Below are 27,250 nucleotides of genomic sequence, written 5' to 3' on the forward strand. Positions count from 1 at the left end.
TTCCATCGTAGAAGCGTTCTGTGGGTGGTGACTTCAAGAGTAAGTTGTCAGCGTGTTACCCAGAAGTTGGACTAGAGTGCATAGTACCATCTGAGCATACCTCTTTCATTTCAGTGTTTCATTTTGATCGTTCTGGCTACATCAGTGAAGATTTTTTTTTTTTTTTAAACACTGGACGGATACCCATCAGAAACAATGCACGGAACTCTTAAAGCCCCTTTAGGGGAACATTTTCTATTATTTTTATAGCATAGTAGCAATAAGCATAATTTTGCATGGCTGTGTGCACTATTTGGGCTCACATATTCTTTATTACTATAATAAAGTTAGAGAAATTAAGCTTGTTTCATAGTACATGGGGATCTTTGGTCTGTTCTTAATTCCAATTTCTGGAGTTCATATAGGCTGAGCAGCTGCTAGATGTTTGGCAAACTGATTACATGCCCTGAGGTTCTAAGCTAAATACCTGAGGCAGAAAAAAATACAAAATGAGAAACAGCAAAGCCATTACAGTAAACAGGAGGAGATACATGTAAGTTTAACTAAGAAATCATAACAATTATTTTTGTGAACTTCTATATCAAATGTTTCCAGTACAGCAGTACCCATGAACTGCAGCTTCATTTTGGGGGAATATCTGTGTTAAACTGTAAGACTAAGAATGGCCGTGCTATTTGGGTTTCTGCCACTTTCATGTGGTAAATCTACAGTAATGTGTGAAGAAAAGGACATAATGCAATTTGCATTTGCCGTGATGATTAATCAGAAGAAAAGACTATAAGAGAAAAATGCTGAATAGTTTCAAGGCCAGCATGAATTCCTTGTTCTTATAGTTATTTTTAAAGAATATCTTAACAAAATATGTCTGTTGTCATTGTAAAGAAGTTTTATTGCCTGAAGGTTATCAATAAGTTAGCTTGCAGATACCATTTTAAATTACTAGAAGCAAAACTGAGTTTTCTTAAAGTTCTGATGATTTATTAGATACATTAGTAACAGCTAAAAGATGTATTTTGTTTCCATGTATTTTCCACATATGGACTTGTTTGAAAGCCAAATGGATGGAATTCGGCCTGAATTTAATCCTTATTTTAAAGCTAATTTTCATTTCTTAGTTGGAGGGCATGTTTTTCTTCTGCAGTCTTGTGGAAAATGTCATATTGCAAGTAATTTTTGTATTCTTTTTACTTACCATTAAAATCTTTTAGGCTTTAAAAACAGAAGAAAGTAAAAATCTTTCATAGTCACAGAATACTTTTACTGGAATACTGCTGTATTAGTACATAGAGTTGCCTGCTTCAGCTCATTTATTTAAAAAGTATCATGTAAAATCATGAGAAAAGAAAAAAAGATTAGAATGTATTGCTTTTATTTTCTAAAGTAAAACTTGGGATAATGTAGTTGCATTTAACTTCTACCATTTACACGTGTTCATTACAGTGGTACAGAGAAGAATGTCCACCCATACAGATCAATATAACTGCTAATAAATGTCAATGCTCTTTTTGAAACCACTGATTTATGTTACTAGTTAATAAGTTATTAAATTTTGAATAAAAGTTTTCTATTCTTCCCAAGAGGTCATTAATACAAAATTAAACTCCGTCCTGTAATGAAATTAGCACTTTACTCTGCACTATCTACAAAGAAGCTTGAAGTATGTTTAATATTGCAACACTTTTAGATCCAGATACTATCCTCAGTTTCTTGTGAATTACTGTTTTATATAAACTGTGCGAGATATGGCAGCATCAGACTGCAGATGGCTTTGAAATCTTTAATTCAATAGAGAAGGCAAAAGTGAATCAGGAGTGATATGCCCTTAGGAGATGTTGTTTTTTGGTGAGTGGCTATCAGTTTAGTGCTGCATTTTATCCTTCTTGGTTCATATTCATTCTTAATTACAGTAAACATTCTTCGGTGGAGAAAATAAGTGATACAGATCAATATAATATCTGTCAGGATGAGCCATAAGCCCTGGTTTGGAATCAACTGTTTTATCTCCCAGGCAAAATTAGTCTTCTGCATTGTCTGGTGCAGTCTCATTGAAAGATGATTTTCTATATCAATTACCTGAAGATAAATTAGAATAGAATAGTTTAGTTTAGTTTAGCTTTTAGGTGAATTGAGTTGAGTTGTGTTGGCAGGGACCTTCAAAGATCACCAAGTCCGACTGCCTGACCAATTTAGGGCTAACCAAAAGTTAAAGTATACTAATGAATGTATCGTCCTAATGCCACTGAATATGTTCCTATTGTGATGGTTTCCGTTCATTTCAGTGGCTGGTAAGTACATACATTGTAAGTCTATTTTTTATTTTTATTTTTTGTAACTTCATCTGTGTGCAGCAGCAGTAACACATTCAGAGCTTTAACACATCAAAACAGACACTATTTGAAAATGTTTTATGAAGCGCAGAGTCTCTGGAGACAGCTAGTGCCCTGAAGTCTACTTTATACAATAGAGATTAACACCATTATTCTCTGTATAATCTCTCCAGCAAAACACTGTCGCCTATTTCTGTCAACAAATGGTTTCTTTGCTTTGGCAGCTGAAAGAACTTTTAGTTGTGTAGGCAACAAAACATGCTTTTATAAGTTGCAGAACCCAATTTTTAAAATATTTTGGAAGGTAACTGTGGTTTTGAGAAGTTATTTTCATTAACTAAATATTTTTTAAACAAGCTAAAAAGACTAATTATGCCTGCTATGTGTGACATGTTCATAATTTATGAATAAGGCAAGTTCACTATCTCACAGTGCACCTTATGGAAAGGTGTATCATATGGACACATATGCCACAGTTCCCTGCAGGTGCATAGCCTGCAGAGTAAAGGTCTGCACGTATCCTGTCCAGATAGTGTACGCTCTAAGAGTGTATTTTTAAAGGTGGACATGAGCAGTGTTCTTAGTGAATGAGTCCATAAAACTCTTATGTAGCAAAGAAAAAAAGATAAAGAGGCTCAAGTAAAGGCTTAACATTTCAAGAAGCATGAGACCAAATATATTTTGGAAAATTAGCAGGAAAAAAAAAGTTAGATACCACAGCATTTCACTGTGCAATGAATCACAGAAGCTGTATTTCCAATGAAATTGAGTTATATGTCATAGTCACCATGCAAAAGAAATTTCTTTTTAAATGTATGTGTGTTAATAAATGTCAATGCTCTTTTTGAAACCACTGATTTATATTGCTAGTTAATAAGTTATTAAATTTTGAATAAAAGTTTACTATTCTTCCCAAGAAGTCATTAATACAAAATTAAAGCTGAGATAAGAAATATGTACATTATTGCATAGTATTTGATATTTTGTGTTCTGGAAAAAAAAAAGAAGGAAATTGTCATTGAATTTAGTAGGTGAATCAAAGCTTCTGCTATTCTCACAGGCTTTACCTGAGCAAAAGAGTTATATCACCCTTCACAGTTCATTGAGGGTCAGATACCTTGTGGGGATTGGGCATTGGAACCTCCCCAGCTTAATGACTTGGGATGTGCAAGGTTAGGACAGAAGTGTACAAGTGCAGATCTGTGCTCTGGGGGCTGCTGGCCTCCTTTTTTTGTGTTACTGGGCATGGATCTGTCCCCTGGTGAGAGTGCCAGTGCTGCAGCCATGTGACTTGCACAGACTGTGCAAACAGTGTCTGATCATTTGCCTGAGCACGTGTGCTTGCAGTGTAGGATTGGATGCGCTTTCTGCCATGTCAATGGATATCTGTATTTTTTTATGTGAAGGGAAGGACAGCAAAAAGTAACAAGCCATTAACCAAAAAAAAAATAAAATAGTAAGGCATCACCTTACTCCCTGTGCACTTCTAAGGACTGAAGACAGCAATATTGTACATTTTGATTTCCTACATTAACAATAAAGCTTGTGAAGTTGGATGAAAACTGAGTTTTAAAGTAACTATTTCAATCAAAACCAATTTATTGGCTTATGTGACAATACTGATTTAACGATAAGGTGCCAGTTATATGCATTACTGAGTGTCTGGGCAACAACCCCCTGAAAATTGCCTTGGCACCTGTCCCACCAAGAGTTATAATGACCATTTCCTATGTTAATCTTTTAATTCGGTAGTTTACACTATGCAATTAGAAAACACAGAACATTGAAACAAATTATTAATGTTAATCAGTAAGTCAGCATGCAAGAATGCAAAGAATCAAGTCTCTCCCTGCATATTAAATGAAAATATTTCTTCCAGATTCTTGCTTTGATCATTATAGTCTTTTAAATAAGCAAACATTACTTAGTTGCTAAGCCACAGACTGAAGTTCATTAGTGTGTTAGTACAAATATTGGAAAAAGAGTACTAAAGCAATATTAGATAGAGGACCTGTGCGTAGGCTGGAAGTAATGCAATGAACATGACACCAGAACATTTTGAATGATTGCTTACAATGATTAAAACCATTTCTGTTTACAAAAACCCGCCCCATTCGGCAAGCAAAAGTGCAAACCCTGAGCGGACCTGTTTTTCTGCTACTGATAGCTGTAAGACTTTACTGGAAACACAAAATATTTGATAGTTTTGTAATAGATTTTGTGTATGTTCTTTATTTGAAATGTTGACCACAGTTGTATTGCTGTGGCACCTTTTTGTGTAATGATGATCCTTAGAACTGATTTTCATTAGAATGCTATTAATCATAGATTTAAAGCCAGAATGTTATCTTATTTAAATAGACAGTGTGGAAACCTGACGCAAAATCTTTGCAAATCAGTTCTGGATTCTTAGAATCTTTAGGTTTAATGCATAAATGCAGTGCTTTGACACAATGCCTTCTTGCTGTTGATCTTTACATCAATTCATGCTAGTTTGGAATTTTTTGATATTCAGTTTATTATCCTAAACAAATGAACTAATTTCATACTTTTGTATTTCTCACAGATCTTCAATACAGTGAGAGAAGAAGGAGCAGAAGACAGTTTTGAATATTTTCCTCTTATTCTGAGAAAGCTCCCAGCTTTAGATACAGACTATGTATGCAAAGGTGATGGTTTTTGTGTAGAACCATGTGTAGTAGGTGCTTACTCTCGATATCGTGCCACTTTACAGAGGACTGCACTCTCTAACTATATAACTGGTGCTTTACTAGAAGCAACTACATCATTGGGAGCAAGAAGCGGTCTTCTAAGTATCTTCGGAGGATCAACTGGAAGAACAATGCTTAAAGGTAGGAAAGATTTAATTTTTTTGAAGCCTGTCCACTTTAAATATAGCAAGTATTGCAAAATATATACTACCATATAATATTCTGTACTTTATATACTCATATATTAAATTAACAGATAAATAGATTTTCATGTTTTCAAAGATTTTTCTTTGCAATTCATTCTGTGTCATAATAACTAGGATTATTAGTTTAATAAAGTAAAAATGCATGCAAAACTGAAAAGATTATTATAAAACCAGACAAGTTTTTTTCCTTTTTTTTCTTTTTTGAAATGTTTCTGTTAGTGTTGAAATGTTCCAAAGTTAATGTTGAAACCATTGTAGTTATGGTGTTCCTTTCTGTAATATTTGTCATTTATGTAGAGTCCTGTTCATGGTCTGACTTGGTTTAGGACTTCAGAATGTTGTATATACTACACTCAGTTCTTGTTGTTGTCATTTAACAACTAGTTGTCAGCAGAGCACTATGCGCTAAGTATATACAATTGATAACAGATTTACTGTTGGTCTTCTACTGAATTCCTCACCTTTCTAGGATCTGATCATTTTGAATAATGTGGGTATTGTCTGTTTGGATAATACTTATTGAGGATGGATGCTGCATAATAACCTAAACCTAAATAGTAAATAATAAATAACAGTAAATAATAAATAAATAATAGCAATAAATAAATAAAAAACAATAGTAAATAAATAATAAACTAAATAGTCTTAGTATGCAATAAGGATACCATTCTGTGATTTAGTTTGGTCACTTCTGGAAGTTAAACAAGAAAAAGGCATTCTTGGTATGAATACATTGTATTAGAGCAGGATTTTGTACAGAACATTAACTGCATTTTATAGTAATTTGTAATTAATTCCTAGAATATTTCCTAAGGTACTCAAGCATCTGGGGATTTATCAGCATGTTATCCTGTAACTAAAGGAAGTAGTATCTCAGTTGTACACTGTAGAATTGAAGCATGTGGATATTACGTCTTGTTTAAAGTTTTACAATAATATGACAAAATCAATAGAATTCTCAGTGTAGTTCCTTAATGCAGATACTGACCTCATTTTTTCAAACAAAAAGTCGTATAGTTTGTACTCAGATCAGGTTATCTTGTGTGTGGCACTTTCTAGTTTTAATTAGTCTATCTTTAGGTAAATCAAATGACAAAGGATATGTGATGGTAGAAGAACAGGTACAGATGGCAGACTGTAGCACCTGAATGAAATTCAGTAGTACGTTTAGACGTATGACTAAGCTTCACATATCCCCAGAGAGACAGAGGTATGTACAGTGTGGTATCCTATTTTGATAGTTTTTTTTCTTTCCCTTTTGTTTGTTTTTTATTTGTTCTGGGGACAGGGAGATGATTGCTTTAGAAAAATAAACATACACATTCCTGTGACAATGATGGAAGTCAAGGTTGAAAGAACTGAACCGTGTTCTGGGTGGTACAGTGTGATGGACCTTCTTCCTACAGACTGGGAGAAGAAAGCATGTCTTTGGAAGCGTTTGATGTCCTAGACCTGCCTGAGACCCTAAGGATGCTCAGTCCCCTGATTACCAATGTCATCCTCCCATGGGGCATGTTGGTGCGGTGCTCAACAAGCCCAGCTGGCGACCGTCGTCCCAGAGCTGAGGCAGCACCAACTGAGTTCTGAAACTGGAAGCAGCAGCAACAATTAGCTCAGGCTCAGACATGCTAATGTGATTGTACCTTTTTTTAGAGCCTGAGCCACTACCTGCACTTGTGTGCTTTGTGTACCAGCACACTTCGCACTAGTTTGGGGATCTCTGCAATCCCCATATTATATGGTATATGCTTGTGTTGATATTCTGAGCCCAAGCAATTGAGACCTTGAAGAAAAAGACCAAGATCTTGAACTTGATTTACAGTTCCAGGGGAAGTCAGTGTAGAGAGCAGAGGTTAGATTTCATTTGCTGTAGCTGTCTCTGTTGAGGAAGATTTGTATGTATGTGTTGTAGCTTTAGGATATTGACATTTTCTGAATGTGGAAGGTTCATGTTCAGGTATCACAGTGATGTAATATACTTGAGAAATGTCAAATATAACAGTAACGAAGTCCTTTCTAAAAACATTTACAGAGTATTACTTGGCAACATTATCACCTGAGACATCAGCATCAGCAAAGAACCCAACACTATTTTGAAGTCAGGGTTGCATTTATCATTCATGGGGGTGTGTGTACCTTTCAAGAAAGAAAATTATCTTGTACATGCTGGTTCTTAAAGGCGTTATTATAATCTGTCCAATGCTTTCTTTTACTCTTGGATTTAACCTCAAATTTAGATGGGATTAGTTTATGGTTGAAAAGTTTTAATTGATGTTGATAACAACTCTGATGTCAAATACAATGGAGGATTTACTACAAGATGCAGCATGTCATCTGACCAGTTCACTTCGCTGTTGAAAAGGAAAATAAATATATTGGTCCTGGTGTGGTTTAGTAGTAAAGGTAAAACTTCCATCAGCTTGTGGCTCTTAGCCCTCCAGAAATGGTTCAAACTGTTCTATCTAAGCCAAGTGTGATAAGTTGCAGAGAGGCCAGGGAGATTAAAATAAATATCTACTTTGACAGTCAAAAGTTGTGAGTGCCCATGTAGTAATTTCAGTGTTGTGTACAGCTCTGAATTAGTAATAGCAACAGGAAATTAGCATTGTATCTCTTCAGGTTGTATTTCTTCATGTTGCTTAGGCTGCTGAAGAACGGAGAGAAGACTCCTTGGATTTTGTTTTTACTATTTTGATCAGGAATAGCAAAATCTTTCCTGTTACTATATTTCACAAGCTGTGACATGAAAGGACAGATTTTTCAAGTGTTGTGTTAGAACATAAGTCTTACAGTTCTTCCTTTAAAACAGTGTTTGAGAAGGCATTTACAGTTTAGGAAGACGTCATAAAAGTCTGAGCATAAAGATCCTGTTAGAAGTACAGGACAACACCGATTTCTTTATTTCAGAAAGAAATTACAGACATGTCTGGTTTGTGCAGCACTGTGCAGTATAGAGACACTTGACCTGTTGCTGACTCATTCAGACACAAACTGGAGTGCTCTCATGATGCAGGGAAATCCCCTATAGTGATTGGTTTGAAAACAACATAGGCAGCTGCAGCTAACAGTCCTTCAAAATATGATCCTTTCTGGTGATGGCAGCAGTTGAGATGGTAGTTTGAGCATTATGGCACCATACTTCACCGTATGGAAGTAGGCATGCCCAGAAGCACCAATTATATTAATCACTTGAACTAAAAAAAAGGGACCACTAGCAAATGAAAATTTAAACAACAGCACTGACATGGGTGGAAGTAGGATATCTTATGAAAGCAAAGGATTATATACATTTATTTTAGTATCTTCAAAAGTAATTTGGGATGTTACATAGGCATAAATAAAAATTGGTGGACTACCTAGTTACTATTCTGCCACTCTGGAATTTGAACTCAAAGTTCCTTTCTCTTATAAACATTGTGATATCTAGACATGCCAAATAAATGCTGAAAGAAATGATAAATTATTATGAAGTAATTATAATAAAACATTTTGTGGTGAATCTGGTTTGATAGCTATTTTACCTTGGGAAAATTAGGTACATAAAGGTGCTATTGAAGACTTGCCATGTTGCACTTTACTTCCAGAATTTGACAATAACAAATACTCTTGCATATTAGAGTAAAAGCTTACATATGTGAGGCTCTTTACTGCCATTGTAAGTGGCAATTCCAGTGTCAACTTTCATCACCTCTCTCTTCCTCCTGGGTTCTTGTTCCTAGAAACTGATTTCACTTCAGAAAAATCCTGTAAATGAGGGGAACAATAGGGACAAACTCACCTTGGACTAATATTGCTACTGAGTGCTTCATTTTGTCAAATCATGTTCTGAGTTTGAGATCTCTAAATTGTCTTAGGTATTTGTATACATCTTGTGCACTTTGTTCAACAGGACTTCATCAAAATGTTTACTTGTAACATAGGCAAAATTCTACTGTGTTAAATACATGCTGTGGTTAATATTTTAGTTTTCAATGCCTGTATACATCCTCACGCATTTTATTTAAACATATCATTACCTCTGTGCAGGCATTGCCCAAGTATATTCTTAAGTGGAAGAGAATTATATTTATATTTGATGGAAGAGTAGGGATTATCTGGGTAATTCTAATTTTATTTTGTAAAGCACTTGGGAGTAGGAGGTTGCATATGCATCTTACTCTTAAATTACCTGTGACAAATGATTTTGAATAAAAATGTGTTTTAATAATGTATATGAAACAAGAACTGTTCTGAACTAGGAAGCAGGTTGGATAAACCCTTTATTCAGGGCTGGGGAGTATTGTCTACTGACTGTATTCTAAGTTCTTTTCTTTTGCTGTCAGAGAAACATGACATGCTGGAGGAAGTAGAAAGAAACAAATGTATGACTGTACTGAAAGGAAAAGTTGAGTAATCCACCTATGTAATTTTTCATTGAGAGTGACAGCTCTCTGTTGAGAAAAAGTTTCCATGTGAACCTAAAAGGTAGGATTTTTATTCTACTTGTAAAAATAGTTATCACAAATTGGTTAGCTAATCTTTTAATGCTGATGGGGTTTGTTTGTTTGTTTGTTTGTTTATGGAGTTCATTTATAGGTTCAGTGTAGTCATATATTTAACTGCATCATTGTAAAGTGTAGTAGAGTGTCACTTAGTGGACATTTGGCTAGGCACTAGGTGTAGAACCTGTTTGCTTCTCCTCATGCCTTTTGATTTTGTGGGTACTACCTTTTCAGTGCCATTTTTTTTAACTCAGTGGTACTCAGAATTGTGCTGAAGTGCTTCACTGACACAACCTTTTTACTGACTTTTTCTGAAATTGTGAAAATATACAAAAATATACTTATTTTTTGTCTAGAGCACAATGACTTACTGTCATACCTTAACAAAATGTTTAAAACAGCCATCAGAACTCTTTTACCATCTCATCTAGTCACAGAAGCCCTTACAGTTTAGCTGGGAATAGATGTTTTTTTCAAAGGTGAGAGGCCCTCATGAAAAGTGCTCCCTTTCTCTTTACAATAAAACCATTATTGCTTGTACATGCACCTATGCTGATCACTAGTACACCAATATGAGGGTGAAGGAAGTTTTTCTGGTAAGTCACAAAACATTTAGAAAGTTACAGCTCAGACTTCAGTTCAGTGTGAAAACAGTAGGAAGCTGATGCACGTGGGATGTAGGGTGGGTGGACAACTGAGTTCCACACATCATAATTTCTGAACTGCTCTAAGGAGCCACCACATACAGATTACGCTGCAGTACATCCAGCCTTATGCCAAAGACATGGCACCAAGGTCCATGTCAAGTAGATGTGTATTTTCTGCCAGGTAAAACTGTTCCTCAGCAACAGATTAAGTTTCAGTACAGATCTGAAGCTGTGGGCATAATTTAGGCATGGTTGTCCACTCTAGAGCAATTATTACTGCACTTGGAATGTTTTTCCAGATGGTTCCTAAAAAAAAAAAAAGGCAAAAAAAAAAAAAAAAAAGCTCCAAAAGCAGAAGTGTGTTTAAAATCTATCTGTACCAGCCAGTCTTGAAAAGATCTCACAGGCTGTTGGATTTAAGTTTGGAGGACCTCTTCTAGACCAGGCAACCTTCCACTACTTTTATTCCAAAATGTGTGGAATTCCTGGAGGTGAAGTTCAGCATGCTCTTGCACGATCTGTTTAAAAAGGAGCCTATTACTTTAATTGGAGTGTCCTTTCACAATTTAAAAGGAAGATTTTTCTCAAAACATTTATATGTTCTGTAGTTAAGCATTTTATGTGACGTTTGTCCCAGAAATGGGGAGCCTCTAAATACAGAGTCCCTAGTTCAGTGATAGCCCCCTGGGATTATGTCTCCCTAGTACTAAGAGAATGGCAAGTCTTAGTGTTCAGTCCTTCAGGAGTTCATTTGGTGACCTGAGCAATGAACCTTGCAGTCACAAGTTGTCCAGCTCTTGGAGGAATACCTCGTTTGAAGGTTTTGTTCAGTAGCTAAAGACCCTAAATGCTCTGAGTCCGCAGGGTTAGGATTGTCTTGCTGGCAGATGTGTTGTTGAGAGTTATAAGATCAAGTGAAAGCTTCCAAACATGTCAAAGCTCCAAAACAGAATTCCAAGTCACGTGAATCTGGGAATGAGTCTTTAAAAACCCGTGTAGGGTCTACTTTGTAGGAAACTCACTTCTTGGGTCTACAGTACGGAGCCTGGAAGCCGTGCTCTCAGACGGCTCCCTGCTGAGGAACTGCAACTTGGGTTCTGGTAGTCCAGGGACAATCTGAGAGTGGACTTTTGGGAACAACAGGTGCCTGGAGTTCACACAGCTAGTCATTGAATTCACATACTTGTTGGCATCTTTGTTAATACAAAGAACATGATTTTCACTTATGAACACTGAAGAGATTTCAGCTGCATTGTCTTAGTGTCTGTATGTAATTCATAATTTCTGGTTAATAAGAAATTTTGAGATCATCTTTCAATATGGTTTGGATTGAAACCAGATTGCTTCCCCTGGAAAGGAAATCCTGCTTTTCAGCCTGTTCTGTTTCTTACAAATTAGTTGTTACAGAAGTTTGTTCATAGTGGTTAATGAGCCAGAATTTTCACTAGGATCACATTTGAGGATAGAGTCATTGTTGCAGTTGTTGTTGACCTTTTTAAACATAAAATAGAAGAAGTGGTGGGGTCTTTTTTTGTTGTTCTTTTCCTTCTTTTAATCATAAAGAAGGAACTAGGGTATGTGAAAATGTTTTTGCTTTTTATTTAAAACCTATACCCAGCACCCAAAGTCATTGTAACATAAAAAAGTTGTACCCTTCTCTCGCCCCCCACTCCTCTCATTACAAAGACAACTTTGTAGCTTTCTAAATCAAACAAAAACAAAATGGAATTGAAAAGACATATCTGAGGATGAAGCACGTGGCAAACATTTTGTCAATATTCTTTTCACTTTAGCATCTTTTAAATTTGCTTCAGTCTGATGGTGCTTTCTTAGTTGATATATATTAGACTACATCCCTGACCACTGTTGTTCAGATTCCAGAGCAAGGTCACCCAGAACTTGCTGGATAGACAACAACAATTTTTGACCAAGAGCAGAAGAAAAGTAATTTGTCGTTTACATGCGGGCAGACTGTATCATTCTTAACCTTACGAGGGTTTACATGTCAAGTTTTTGGTAGTGGAGGGCTGCAGGGGTGGCCTGCATGAGCAGAGCCCAGCAGCTGCCCCATGTCAGATCAGAGCCAGCTTCAGCTGGCTCCAAAAGGACCCGCTGCTGGACAGAGCCGAGCCAGGGAGTGACGATGGTTGGGCCTCTGAGAGGGCAGATTGAAAAAAGGGGGGGGGGGGAAAACCTGCTGCACAACAGCAGCTGGGAAAGAAGGGTGAGAAATGTGAGAGAAGCAACCACACCTAATTCATTCATCCCCCAGTATTCAGAGAAAACTCTTTTTCTGTAATCAGACTTTGACATCAGCAAAGATTGGTTAGCAAACAAGTCTCTATGACTTTTCCCACTACTGTTTCTTGTACCCTTTGCACAAGGCATGTTTTTACAGTAACAGGGAAATTCCAAAGCTGAGGCAGTTGTATGTTAGTGTCATGGGTGTTATCAGCATTACGCACACAGACTTGGGAAGGCCAAAATAATTTAGCTTGTCTATGTGTGTGTTTGTGCCCAAAGGTTAAGGCCAGCTAGAGTGAGGGATAAAGCCAAAATATTGTCAGAATGAGCAGAGGTTCACACCTGAAAAGATGGGACATATCTCAGGCTTAGAATCTAAGGCATGAAGATGGGTCAGGCAACACATTGCAGGCGGAGAAATCCAGGAAATATGTCAGACAGTAAGTAGATGATGTGGCCTGAAGCAAGGGTGTGGGCCAGGAAACCAAGGATTTCATGCTGCCTGCTTGGCTCCAGGACATACACCAGGAAGACAAGGGCAAGTTCAGGTCAACTGGTCCAGGGTTAGAATTAGGGCTGACGTGGCAGGAAGCACAGGCTGAAGAAGAAAGATTTGGGAGGATAGCTTAGCCACGGGACACCTGGGACAATCTGGAGCTGCCTGTGGGGGTGGTCTCCGTGAACTGGCAGAAGGGGACAGATCACCACAGTCAGCCTCCCAGACCCATCGTTGTCTGGTCAGTCCCAGTTGCAGGCAGCTTGGCACAGCAAGGGCAAGAGGAGTAGGACTTAAGGAGAACCCTTGCCAACATTAATTTAACAAAAGCTTCCTTTTGTCCTGCTAGTTTCATACATCGTAGGCACAAAGAATTACGTTCTGCCAGCATAGCTCATCTCGTCCTTATAGCCATCTCTCTGGGTGCAGCAATGTGTTTACTGCAGGATGGGAAGATAAATAATTGAGCTGGGTAGTAGATTGAAGAAATTAACTAATGTAATCTAAGAAAAAAATATAAATATAAATATAAAAATTGGTCCTTTTGACAGAACAGGTAACATGGGTGCAGGAAGGTACGTGGTTATATGAACGAAGATAACGGAACTAATGTATAGTGCTAAGCAGTTAAGAAACAACTGAATTTAGGATAGTTTTGTATAGATTTTAGTTCCAATAATAATTTTTGGTCCTTTCACTTGTGTAGGTGAGTCTGCTTCCTGCAGTACTTTTGTTGGTGGTCTATGGCTGCTGTTTCCACCAAAAGACGGAGTTCCCACTAAAAGACAGGGGCAGTGAGTCTGCCCCTGCTGTGAGAGCTTTGTTGTGGAGAAGGGAATGATATATGTACTAATGTGTGTGTGCATGGAGGCTGAGAGATCAGTAGTTAGTGCAGTGATTATAGTTTTAAAACTTTTTTCCTTTTTTTTTTAAAGAGTAATTAGTCTTCAGAAACACTGAAGTGGGATTCTAAGTGCAGATAGTTAATCCCTAAACTACTTATTATTGTTTATTGTTTTAAAAATCTGAACATTTATTTGAATGGGCCTTGTAAAAGTAATGTCCATGGGAACTTTTGAAGTGTAGAATGGAACTTTTTGGTATGTTTATGTTAGCATGTCACTCAGAAACAAAAAAAAAACCCCAAGGACCTCAAGCCTAAAGATGACTCAAGAGTCATCTCCAAAGATTCCCTTGAAGTTTTGTTTCTAGGAAACAAATTAGAAGAAAATCAACAATTATAGAATAATGCTGTTCTATTTATAACCAGAAACATTTTTTTTGGTTAAATTCTAAGGCACACTTTATAGTTTTCTTCTTAGAACCAAAATTCTTCTGATTTTTTTCTTTATATTTTCAGGTAGTAACTTTTATAATCAGTGGAAAATTCTTTAATATTGACCCTATAATGATGAGAAATATTTAATCTAATGGTTTATTTTGTATTTTTGTAGGGAGATAGCATTAATGAAATTGATATTTATGAATAAAATTAATTTCAAAGTTCTATACTGTATCCCCATAATGGTCCTTATACTATCACGTTTAATAGGAATTCTTCAGAAGTCTAAGCGTACTAATTTTCAACCAGAACTTGGAAACAATACTAAATTGCTGCTCCTCCAATTAAGAAAGAATATGTTGGTGTTGTCAATGAAAAAATAGTGGTGCACTGGCTGTGTTCCATGGTAGCTTCTCCAGTAGAAGTTTTTCAGACAAGACAGAGTCACCTTATAAACAAAGTGACTCAAAGTGTACTACTTGCATTCCAGTTCTGAGCAAATCACTCCTCAGACTTCCTGGGGAAATGGAGAAAGGTTTCTTGTGGCAGTGTATTGTTTTTCAACCTTGTGTACTCTAGCAAATTTCATAACTAAAATTTCACTGATGTAGTCCTGCTGTTTGTGAAAGTGATGTAAACTGTGTGTAGACAAGGCTAAGATCAGAATGAAGAAAAGTGATAAAAATGCCAGAGCCAGATATTGACAGCTGCTTGGATCAAGGCATCATTTTGGTTCCTATGTAGTTTACCAACATACAGGCAGCCTGGAAAACTGTGCCATCTTTTTAAGTCCCTCACTCTGTGAATTCTTTACAGTTAAACACACTTCTGGAAGCCTCAGGGAGGTTTTCTTCTTCTTTTCCTCTCAAATAAACTCTTTTTGGGTTGTGCTAAGTCATATCCCTTTGTCCCACTAAAGCCAGTGCTATTGCATTTTATTAGAGACTCTAGTGCAGAGCACATAATAGCTGTGAAGGTAGGGCTAATAAAGGAACCCATGCCGCAGTTTTTGTAATGCTTCAGCTGAAGTTTCCTAAAACAAAACTAACTCAGTTTATTACTTTTGGCCTGTTTAAACAACACTGATATAAATATAACTTGTGCAAAAGCTTGGGTGTAGGCTAACTTATTTCTTAATATATTTGAAGACAAAAATCCAGCAGAATTAAAATGGTTCTTGTTTATAACTCTGCTGTCAAAATCAAATGCTTTTAGTCTTAGCAGGATGTATGCTAGTCCTTAATTTCTAAACTTCCTTCCATTTGAATCCCAGTGTTACAACTTTTATCTGAGGAGGTGGGTAACCTGACCTTTTAGCTAGCGAGCCAAATGCATGTCTTCTTCATGGCTTACACAAGGCACGTCAGTTATGCATTTTGCCACAGTTTGTAGCTTTAAACTGAGCAGCTGTTGCCTGACTGTTAGTTTGGACAAGTGCAGTGTGCAGACTTTCTGTGGTGTTGGAAGTACCTGCTCTTCTGGCATTTTAGGAGGAATCTGAGATTCAATGGAGGACGCATTTGCTGGTAAGATTTACATTTCTGTGGTCTGTAATACAACTCTCTGATTATATATAGGTAGCTAAAACAAAGTGAAAGTTTTATTTCCAGTGTTAGTAGATTGAGTGGGTGTGTTCTAATCTAACGTTGTATCTATAATGTCTGCATTTAATACCAATGCTTTAAGGACACTTAGAGCTGTTGCTAGGTGGAAAATGAATTTTGTAGGGATTTTGTTCATATTGCAACTATTTTGACATCAAGTTATGTAGTAGGGCATTCCTTTGTTTCTTGTTCTACAAAAATAGGTGACATAAAAAATGCTGAACTAAATAGGAATGTCAGATATAATGAAATTTTTAAGAGCACTAGAAACAGGCAATTTTTTTTTTTTTTAGTTTATAAATGATTTAGGTGTTAAAATTTAGTAACATATTTTTGAATGTAAATCCACTTCCATTTTTTCTTTCCCTTTTGCAAACTTGTGTTCTTGGATCTTCAGTATACAGGTATATATGTATACTGAGTGTATGTGTTATCTCAGTACACTTGTAACTAGCTTGTGTTTTGTAGGTGCTTAAGGCAGCGATTTTTTTCCTTTCTGAACGACATGAATGCATAGCAGCATGTAAAAAAATGTTTTGTTACTAATTGGCCATAAAGAAACGTATATTTACGAATGTTGAACTGTCATGTGTAACTTGAACGAAAGTTAGTATTTTGCTCTGTGTAAGGAATGTCTTTTATGTGCTAACCCTCCTGTTTCGCTAAACTGCCTGTTAGATAACGGCTATGAAAAACATTCACCATTCAAAGAGGTAGTATCTCATTGCAATAGAGAGATTGTATTGGTTGTCAACACCTTTATTTTCACTTCAGTGATTGAGAGAGCACAGGAAAAAAGAAAGAAAGAAAGAAAGCCTGCTATCAACTGTATCATTATTCCTTGTAAAATAGTGGGATTTTTGATGCCTTTTATTCAGTCAGTGATAGACAATGTAAGATACCTAACTGGATTAAAAGAAATTTAGGGGAAATGGTGTTAGGTAATCTCAGCAATGTTAACATTATTAACTCATCTGAGACATCGGTTTTGATAGGCTGATTTGTGATGTTTTTAGTTTTGATTTGAGGTAGAATTATGCATGCATTTTCTAGAAAATAAGCTGATACGAGAGTTTTTGCTAGTGCATAGTTTGTTTGGTTTTTGTTTAAGGAACTTCATATTGACATAGTTTTGTAATGTTTAAGTATTTTCTTTGGAAATAGTTATGTATAAAAATGCATTACTGCACATTTTAATTATTCTGAAATAAGTAAATTACGAGTTAGATTTATCAAGCACAAATTGAAAATACTTTTCTTACAAAATACCAAAACAGTAATAAAAGAACTGGAAGTACAACTTGAAGATAAAAGAACTTTTAAATGTTTCTTGTGAATACTTTAAGAGCTTTGCACAACTGTACAGCATTAAAATATTTTTATCCTTAAATTCCCTTGGACTGGGTACAACAGATTTCGTGCACATCTTCAGGTTTCTTTATGGAATCAAGTGTTCAGATCTTCTAGAAAGGGGATAGGTCTGATGCTGCTGCATTAGTTTCTGCATTCAGTTTTCCTTTTCTCTGATATCTTGGAGTAAAGCACAGGTACATGCCTTTTGACGTAACCGTGTTGCCACAGGGAGAAGTTGTGTCCTCTAAAATCATTGTTCATTGGGGAAAAAAGGAAGTCTCAATCTGGAAAAAAGTGAAGCTTTGAATACCTTTTAATAAGTTACTGTTAGATTTAGAGAAGATTTGATCGGAAGTTGTTCACCTGTATTTGCTTGTTCAGAATTAAATTGCAAAGCTCAACAAAGAAATTGAAAAAAGATTTCTTTAACATAAAGATTTCCTTATAAAAGCAGAATAGTGTATAAATGTGCACAACCTTTTATATAAATTCTTTTAAGATTTTTTTTTTTTAAGAACTTGCTCTTCTATTGGGTTTTCAGAAGTTGAAGAATTTGGGTCGGTGACATTGTCTTTGGACCCTAATCCTGAAAAATAGGAATGCCTAAAGCCATTAACTACGTGGGTTTGTTTGTTTTACTACGCTTGGTTTTGTAGAATATTTGTAACTATTAGTACAATTTCCTACTATCTCCAGGCAAGGAACTACAGCCATTGCAACTACATAGAAACTTCTACAAATCTCAGAAGGCGACAATGTGCCAAACATCCAACCTTATTTTTTACATACCTCGTCATCCAAGTTCATAAAATATGTAGGTTAAAGACTTGACTGATCTTTTTAGAGATCCTTAAGAAGTCATTTTTATCAGTGAATAAATTAAACAAAAACAATGTTAACAAAAAACACAGTAGGTAATTATGGCATGAACAATTCCAACTAAGAAACCAGTACAATAATTAATTTGAAGTTTAAGGGATCAAAAAATGGTTAGAGTAGTCAGAAAAGAATGATTTTGCTGTATTTGCCAAGAAGAGTTATTTTATAATAATTATTTGAGTTTTTGTGTCAGTGTAGGTACTTTTATGAACTTACTTGTGGTGACACGCATTAAAGCACCATGAAATGATTTTGTTATTATTTAAGTTTAATAATGTTTCAAGAGAGAAAATAAGCATTAAAAGTAAATTTTTCTTCTGAGTTTCAGATTGTCATAATGTGCTGTTCTCTAGCTGCCATAAAGTAGAAAAAATCAAATTAAAGCATACAGTTCTCTTCTGTGTCATATGTAAAAGATTTGTGAATATAAAACCTCCGAAAAACTATCAACAAACCATCCAAATATGTGCACAGAATCTAAAAAGCAAAGTGGGGCTGACCACAGTGAGTTGGTTATCTTGAATGTAGTATCAGAAGTAGGATTTTGCATATAAGCTTGGTGTTCAGGGGTAAAAGGCTTTGGGAGTTTTCTATAATCATATATAGAGTGAGTTGCTTTCAAAAAGATAACAGAGGAAAACTAAAATGCAGTTAAAGTTATTGTATGCAGAGATACAACTAGAACTGTGTCTGTAACTAAGATTTTTGTTTGCTGCTGGAACTAAAAAATACTAGATTTTTTTTTTGTGTGTGTGTATAAAAGAAACGGCCAACCCCCCAAAAAAACAAAACTACTTTTGAACACCAAAACGAAAAAAGTTGTGTTTTATATTTGTGGAATTATATAATTTAGAAAGAACAAATACAGATTAGTTTCAGAATGAAAAGTTGATACTTTCTATTTTGAAAACATGATTTCTGCAAAAGCTGTCTACTAATTGGCCAGAACATTTGGATGAATTCAATAAAAATTCATAAACATTTTAGTCACTCAAATACAGAATTTTCAATTGAAATAATTTTATTCTAAAGTTTTGTGCACTGATTTGGTGTTTAATATGTTAAATTTTGCACTTCTGCAAAAATGCATCTCTAAAATATATTTCTTCTTACAGATAAAATGTTATATCTTTTGAAAAAGATCATCATTCTCTTTGCATTTTCCATAAGCCTGAAAATGGTAGTTTTACTTTCACATTTTATTTGACTTACAGCAGACTCTTGTGGACTGCATTCCTGCATATTTTACCTCTCTTTCATATGACTGTAAGTTAGAGAAATACAGGCATGGTGGGTGGCATGTGCTGATTAATACAAAATTATGTCTTCAAGTTCCATTTCTATTAAAAAAAAAAAACAAAACAGTATTTGTGTAGTTTAGAAAATCACGTTTTTTCAAACAGAAACAAAATTGCTCATTCTATTACTTTTGGATGCCACAAAGAATGGAAGTTGCAGCCACTTAATTGATGTTAAAATGTGGTCAGTATTATAATATTTTATTTCTCATTTATAGCTGTAATGACAAAATAATTCATGGAATCATGTAAGTAAGAGTTTTCTGCTTCTGCTGTATGGAAAATTGTCTTATTCTTTGTCAGAGTGGAGGGGCTGGTGGGAAACAGTTGGCAAAAAAAAGCACTTGGTAGTTACAGTGCATCACAAGGTGCCTGTTGTTTAAGTATGGCATGTTGTGGTAATGTGTTTGCTGCTTGACTGAGAGGAACAAAAAGAAGGAAAAAAAAAAGAAAAAGAAAAGAAAAAGGAATTATAAGTAAAAGCCACACAGTAGTCCTCTCAGTCTTGTCACAGATGACTGTACAGTTGATTACAGTTGTAATACCAGATGATATGGAGCAATTGAAGAGAGTGCAAATCAGAGCTGAAAGAGAGCAAATATACAGAAAATACTATCAGTGAAGAAAAACTGGAAAAAAAATGGGTTGCTGTATAGAGAAAAGTGTGGAGATTCATGATAACCTCCAGATAGGTAATAATTACTGTAAGGAGAAGTAAGCGGTGTCCTTTGTGTCTACAGGGAATGTGACCAAAAATAATAGATCTGAATGGCAAATAGCAGGTATCGGAGAATGATGGAGGAAGGGATCCAGTTACATCGAAGAACTTCTCTACACAGATGACACTTGAAGAAAATGGACATAGGCAGTGTTGGCTGGCAAAGCTAGCAAGACAAAAACAGCAAGGTGCATGCGGCTGAATACGGAGGGACTGATTTCAGAAAGATCTTACATGAAAGAAGAGTCTTGAGAGGCAAAAAAAAAAAAAAAAATTAAGTGATTGAATGGATGATGGTACAGCCAATTTCAAGATAGAAGGGCTATAGGTAATATTATTTTACCTGATGTTAGGTAAAATAAGACAGTTTATAAATTGTAAAGCCTATTGTCAATAGAGACTTCTAGATATAGTCTAACATCCTTTATAAGATGTGATTTACTTTAACACAATAGTCTCTATTTTAAGCTCAGTGATTGCAACAGTGTTCATGTAAAGCCTTTGGAGGAAGCCTCGGAACCACCACCAATGTGCATAGCTTTTTCCCATGGTCAGTAGTGCTCAGAGTCAAAGGAGTGTGACTTGTTTCTGGTTTGAGTTTATCTGTTATCAAGTACCAACTGTTTATTCTTGTTAGGCTTTTATTCTGCTGGATTAAAGTATTTAAAAACTGATATATTTTCCCTGCTGAAAATGCTTATATGAATTCTACAGTCAAACCACCTCCCAATTCTCATTTGGTGAATTAAAGCTATGTATTTCTGATCTAAATCTTTCCCTCCAACTCATACCATTCGACCCTGGAATAATTTTATGGCTCTTTTCTGCATGCTCTGTGGCTTGTTGACATCTTTAAAAACAAAAAAGATACTGTGTTATTGGTGTCATCAGTTTAATTAATGTTTAATTAATGCAGTTTAATTAATGCAGAAGGATCTCTTTTTGCCATCTCCTTTTATTTTTTTTGCCATCTCCTCCTCCTAAAAAAAAAAAAAAAAAAAAAAAAGGGAAAGAAAATGTTTGTTTTTAGTGTCATGGAGTCATTCAGGCTGGAAAGGACTGTGCAGGTTATTTAGTCCAACCTATTTAGTCCAACCCTCAGCTCAAAGCAAGGCTGAGGTGTTTTGTTTTCCTACTATGCGAACAATATGGTTGTCAAACTTGGCCCTAACTCTACTTTAAACTTTAACCACGCCACAGATAGCGGTGACGCCACAAGGAAGACAAAAAAGGACAAACGTTAATTTTTATTAGGTACTTCTAGAGAAGGAACTAGTTTCACTTCACATTAAGAGATATCTCAAAATCTGAGGAAGTCATCTCAGATTTGGGGGTTGTTTTCAGATATCAAAATAATTAATTTTTTATGTTTTCATGTTAGAAAAGGGTGTCAAGCACCTTTTCCAGTATAATCTGCTAAAAGCTAGTGACAAAGACACAATTCATTAGTTAAATCTTGTGACTGTTTAGAAGAGCTTTTGTGTAGTAAGCATATTAATCCTGGGGAAAAAAAATGGAGTAAATACTTTCATTTTTATGACGATTGTCAACAGTAGAATATATATAGTCACGGTCCATTTCCTTGAATGCAATCTTTTATAACCGTATCCTTCCCAAGTCAGCTTACCCTAATTCCCCAGTGACATGCACCAAACAACAAAAAAAAGATAAAGAAAATAATTACATATAGCCTAGCAGAAATAGAGATAACTACTGAGGCTGTAAAAAGTCTTAGATAAATAGTATTTGAAGCTTTTATATTTGAGGTAGTATGAAATAAGTGGTATTGAGGCAAGCTGTAGGTGTTGAAATTTCTGTTACAAAGTAAAGGTTTGTTTAATGCTTTATGTAGTCTGTTGTTTTCACTCTCAGCTTCCAGACATGTGCCAGCCCTGTTCTCTGCAGTTTGCTGAATTTCACTAATCCTTCCATGGCTTAAACTTCTGAGCCATTGAACAGATTTCAGTTCCAAGGTTAAATCACACAGGCTCATCCACTCTGTAATTTACATACATCCAAAGGAAAGAAACAAAAGCTTTTCAGCTCTGAAATCTCATCAGTTCTTGTGATTTTGTTGAGTGTTTTTCATTAAGCTACATCATATTTTCGCTGTCTCAGGACTATAGATTCTTCTCTGGACTTCACAGTTTGTTAAGCACACTGGCATTTCCATCGAGATGAAAGCATACTTTAGAACTTTAGAACTGAGGCTTCTGAGGGCCTCAGTGAATTTCAGCAGACAACATAGTTGTTCTGTGACTGTTAGCCTAGTTAAATCATGATGTGGAATAAACTGAATTGAGACAGCTAGTAAGAACTGAATGGAAATTTCATAAGCCAAATAGGCTATTAACAAATGGTAAAAAAAAATAAAAATAAAAAAAATTGCAGTGTATCTAACTGCTAGATCTTATTAAGAAATTTATTCTTAAAAAGAAGAAATAACAAATTGAGAGATTAAGATATTTGCTGTAGTTTTTCAGGAAATCTGTAACATTCCCTCAGATCTGGGCCCATGCCATGTACTGTAAGTCAACCAAGAATTCAGCTTAAGACATGTTGTTGCTGATTCTCCTAATAAATTTGCAGATCAACTTTTATGTACTGATATGTAGATCTATAAATAATTAAACTAAAGAAATTACTTAAATTACTGGATCTGAATGTTAAGTAATTACAGAAACAGTATCCAAAATACTTAATTGGTGGTTCATGGTCTGCTCTCCATTATGAGTGCATTATATGAGTGAATACATCTACTTACATATATTTAGAGCAGCTGAAAATCTTTTGCATTTGTTGTTGATTGCTATAATCTGCATGAATTTGAGTATTTTGTTAAGTGAAAATTTATAAATTGGTACAGAGTTGTGGTACATTTATTCTGTCACTAAGTTCTTTGCTCTCTGGTACTTTTATGGATAATTTTAAAATGTTCTAGTTTGTTCATACAGCTGCACTTTTCACTTAGTGAGATTTATTTTTTATTATAGGAGTAGCAAAAGTTTTGAAAATTTCTAGCAAGTTTAATTTTAGGCCACACCATTGTATTCTACAGAGTTTAAAAGAAGCCCTAGCATTTGCTGACATATTTACAGGTGAATTGCTTTTGACATTTTACTAGCTCATCAAGAAAGATGTACAGAAAGATTTAAAGAGTGTAGGATATGGCATTATATATGGCATGTAGATGTACAAACCAAATGCAATTCTGAAGTAAAATAACTAGGATTTTATAGAATCTAATTTTTGATTAGGCAATTTATTTATTTATTTATTGTGTTTGGAATACTAATTACTTCTCCCCCCAAAAAAGTATTTTAAATGTATACTGAGAGATTTAACTTCATACAGAATGCAAGTAATAACTTCACAAATAGAGAAATAATTTTGACTAGTTGTATATTCACAAATAATAATGCATTTTCTTAATGTTTACTGTCTTTCCATTTCCACACCTATTGGCTGTACTGTCAAGAAAAGTATCTTAAAAATAGTCTTTCTGTCATAGATGGACTTGTTGAACATGAGAATCTGTTGCTAAAACACATAGGCAAATAACTAGAATTAGAGGAGTTTCTGCAATATAGGTTTCCATGAGGAAAATATTCACAAGGTGCTGTCTTGGCCCTGTCAGTTGGTGGCAAAATTGCCGATGACATCAGTGGAGTCAGGATTTCATGCAGTATATTTTTATATTTGAGTTAATACAATTTTAAGAATGATTCCCTCCCTCTATGTCATCTCAGGATTGATTTCATTACATGTAGCCGTCCTTGACAAAAGTTCATCTAGGCTAAATTAAATTACCTTATATCATTATTTGATTTCTATGACTCCTCTTTGTCATTCGTTTCATGGCTAATATCTGTCAGGTTTGTATTATGGTCATTTTACAGTAACATTTTTATAGTGTATACTTAGCTCATGTCAGACTAGCTGCCTTTGATCCAGCAAGTAACTGGCTCAGAGAATTACTTGTTAACCCAGCTAGACTGCTTCTTATATATAACTTTACGGTTTACACTAAATTCTAGTTTGTCTTTGGTAAAATTCATGAGTACCTGGGTGGCTCACCTGTCTGTGTCTGGACTGTACTGCAGTCATGGTTCCTACTGGAGTGGCGAGGTCCTTCGGTCACTGGTATAACCACTGAAACGAAGTGACCGTGAATTTCATGTATTCTGTATGTCAGTGGAAGGACTCTGATCATATTGATCTGACCAGAACACAGGCTTTGCTGATTTTCTCTCTTTTCTTTTAAAATGCCTCCCAGCATCCCTTAAACTGGTCTCCTGGCACAGCCCTTGTGATTCCGGAAAGCTTGCTAAGAAAAGCTTGCTAGTAGCAATACTTTCTTAAAAGAAATACTAGCATGATATAACATCACAAATATGACATACTGTGGTGGGAAGTTGTAAAATCATGTTACTCTTTTATAAAAATAGCATATTAATTTCCCTTAGCTTCCTGTCATCTTCCTCATATGGGAAAACGAACTTGCCAAGGATGCCTGCTGTTACAACTTGTTTGAAAGTTTTCTGGTAATTGGTTTAATTAGATTTTTTGCATTAAAAGATACCTTCTAAAATTCCCTTTTAAAATTTGGAAGCTGCATTCTAAAAGGAAGAAGTTATTTAATAGCTTCTATCATTTGTGTAAACATATTATGCAATCTTGTTCTTAGTATTAGTTATGGGAGCTACATTCTTTACCAAGTAGTAACTGTTCTACACTGGAAACATGCATTCAAACTGCAGTTTAGGAAGAAATGTGAGACAGGGATAACTAAGAGAATTGCTGCTATTCTAGTCAGAGAGATTGGTTTTGCTTTTCCCAGGTTAGATGGGGAAGTAATCTGCACAAGCAAAAGAGCTGAATTACTTCCCTTCTGAAACAACACGATGGCAAAAATTAGATTTTATTCATGTGTAGTTGCATGCTTTCCTTTTCTCCGGCTGGATTCCTGGGTTACAGTTTAACTCTACATGGGAAAAAAGAACAAAACAAATAATAATAATAATAAAAAAATCTAATTTGACATTATTTGTAAATGTACAGTAATCTACTTTTAATAGATACTACATATTTGCCAGTGAGCTTGGAGGAAAGACTGTGTCTGAGGGAAAAAAGAAAGAACATACACTGATTCACCCAAAGTAAACAATAAACATGTGTTAGGAAAACCACCTGTTCTTTTTCTGTACTGATCCCTTTGTGTGTGTTGGAGTTTTATATGTGAGATACTCTCCGTGTCTCTTTGGCTACCTGGGTTGGCAGAGACTCATCAAGCTCCCAGAGCTTTCAGCTAGTGTACGTTTCAAACTGCTTGGATCTTTGATAGTACTGAATGTACATGGAAAAAATATGTTACATGACCATCGTATTTTTAAACGTTTCTTTTAAGACGCTCGTAAAGCAACAAACTTTTTGACCTGAGAGCACTTGTAGAACTTAGCCTGTGATATCATATTTCTCAGGGAAAGAGTAAAACCTGTTTCTAATTCCTTGTCTTCATTTTATATCCCTTTTTATTGTTTTTATTATGTCTCTCCTTCACAGCCAATAAATGTTGAAGACATTTATCAGTTGTTAAAATCATTTTTAAGCCAAAGTACCTTTTATACTGCCTCCAAGTATATTCCTTTAAAACACGCGTGCTTAACTCAATGAGACTCTGCCTGTATATTCCAAAATTGGTTTTACAGTAGTTTACAGATGTGCCTCTATTAATACTAGCTTTGAAGAGAATTCACACTTAACTCCAAGAAAAAAAATGTAAATGGATTATAGCTTGCCTTAATTTCTTTTAATCCAAATATAAAATGTTGTATTTGTATTTATCTATGAATTTATGGAAGGATTACAGAAATTACATGGGCTCTTATTTTTCTTCTGTGTTTTTGCACACTCTAAATAGGTAAAATATTATTTTGAGTGTAGCACAGCTCTGGTGTGTGGAGGTAGAGGTAGTTGGCCATCCTTCCAGTACACAGCAGAATGTGTAAGCAGAGCCATCCACTTACCGCACAGCATTCCCAGGAAATATTGTGGCTGCTGCCATGTTATTGAATGGGTCACTAATGACTGAAGTTTCTATGGGTTTTCCTGTCTGCTAATTGTGTATTCATTTTCACATCTAAACCAATGTCCTCTCTTTTTGACCAAATCTAGTGAATACTCTTAAAATTTCAAAGTACCTGTGTGCTATTTCTTTAATAATGAAGTGCAAGTGCTAAATGAATGTTGTTTAAGAGTAGTATCTGCTCTTCACACTGTTGTGAAACCCACCAATTTATTTTCAGTTCATCATTCTTCTTCACTTTTTGGTATTTTGTTTAAAAGTATGTATCCTTGGTTCATTCATTTAGTCATGGATGAAAGTCCTTTTAAATTTTTCTTTATATAGTGAATTTTGAAATAAGGAGTGGAATTACTGCATTGTAATAAATATATCTGTATAGCAATACAGAATTCACTATTATTATCAACTCTTTTTTAGGAATCTTTCTAAATCCTGCTACTTTTTATAACAGCAATTTGAAAGACCATACTGGTTTTAGTAGTTTTTTCCTGCTGCCCACTGCTGACTTGTAATATGAAATTATTATCACAATAGTGGAGTAATATTCTAATACATTTTTTTGACTTATACCTTAGAATATTACACTACCTTAACTATTAGGCATGTTTAATGTCTTAGGACATTTATTCTGTAAGTTGATTTTTTTTATTTTTTTTTTTTAAACACAGAAAAGATTTCCTGGGTTTTATATTCATTTGCAATGTAAAAGTCTTAGATATCGAATTAAATTATAGTTTATGCATTAACTCTCATATTCATAAGTATTCTCCTCGTGGAATGTTCAGATCACACAGTAAATTAGTAAGAGAATTCTTCCCAAAACAAAGTGGTGAAGGTGTATGTCGGAGCATTTCTGCTACAGCTACAAGGATAAAAAGTTGAATTTGTGTCAGATAAAATGCAATATGAAAGAGTGAAC

The 27,250-nt window shown here is 35.2% G+C and overlaps 1 protein-coding gene across 1 annotated transcript in view; it reads left to right on the forward strand.

Moving 5' to 3' along the window:
- Positions 1 to 27,250, forward strand: part of PLCE1 (phospholipase C epsilon 1) — a 141,061-nt gene that overhangs the window by 46,734 nt on the left and 67,077 nt on the right. Inside the window, exon 3 of the mRNA XM_035554342.2 lies at positions 4,894 to 5,179. Within this exon, the coding sequence (XP_035410235.1) occupies positions 4,894 to 5,179 (286 nt within the window). The remainder of the gene's footprint in view (positions 1 to 4,893; positions 5,180 to 27,250) is intronic.

The sequence above is a fragment of the Cygnus atratus genome, chromosome 7 (genome assembly GCF_013377495.2).
Source record: "Cygnus atratus isolate AKBS03 ecotype Queensland, Australia chromosome 7, CAtr_DNAZoo_HiC_assembly, whole genome shotgun sequence".
NCBI classification, from domain to species: domain Eukaryota; kingdom Metazoa; phylum Chordata; class Aves; order Anseriformes; family Anatidae; genus Cygnus; species Cygnus atratus.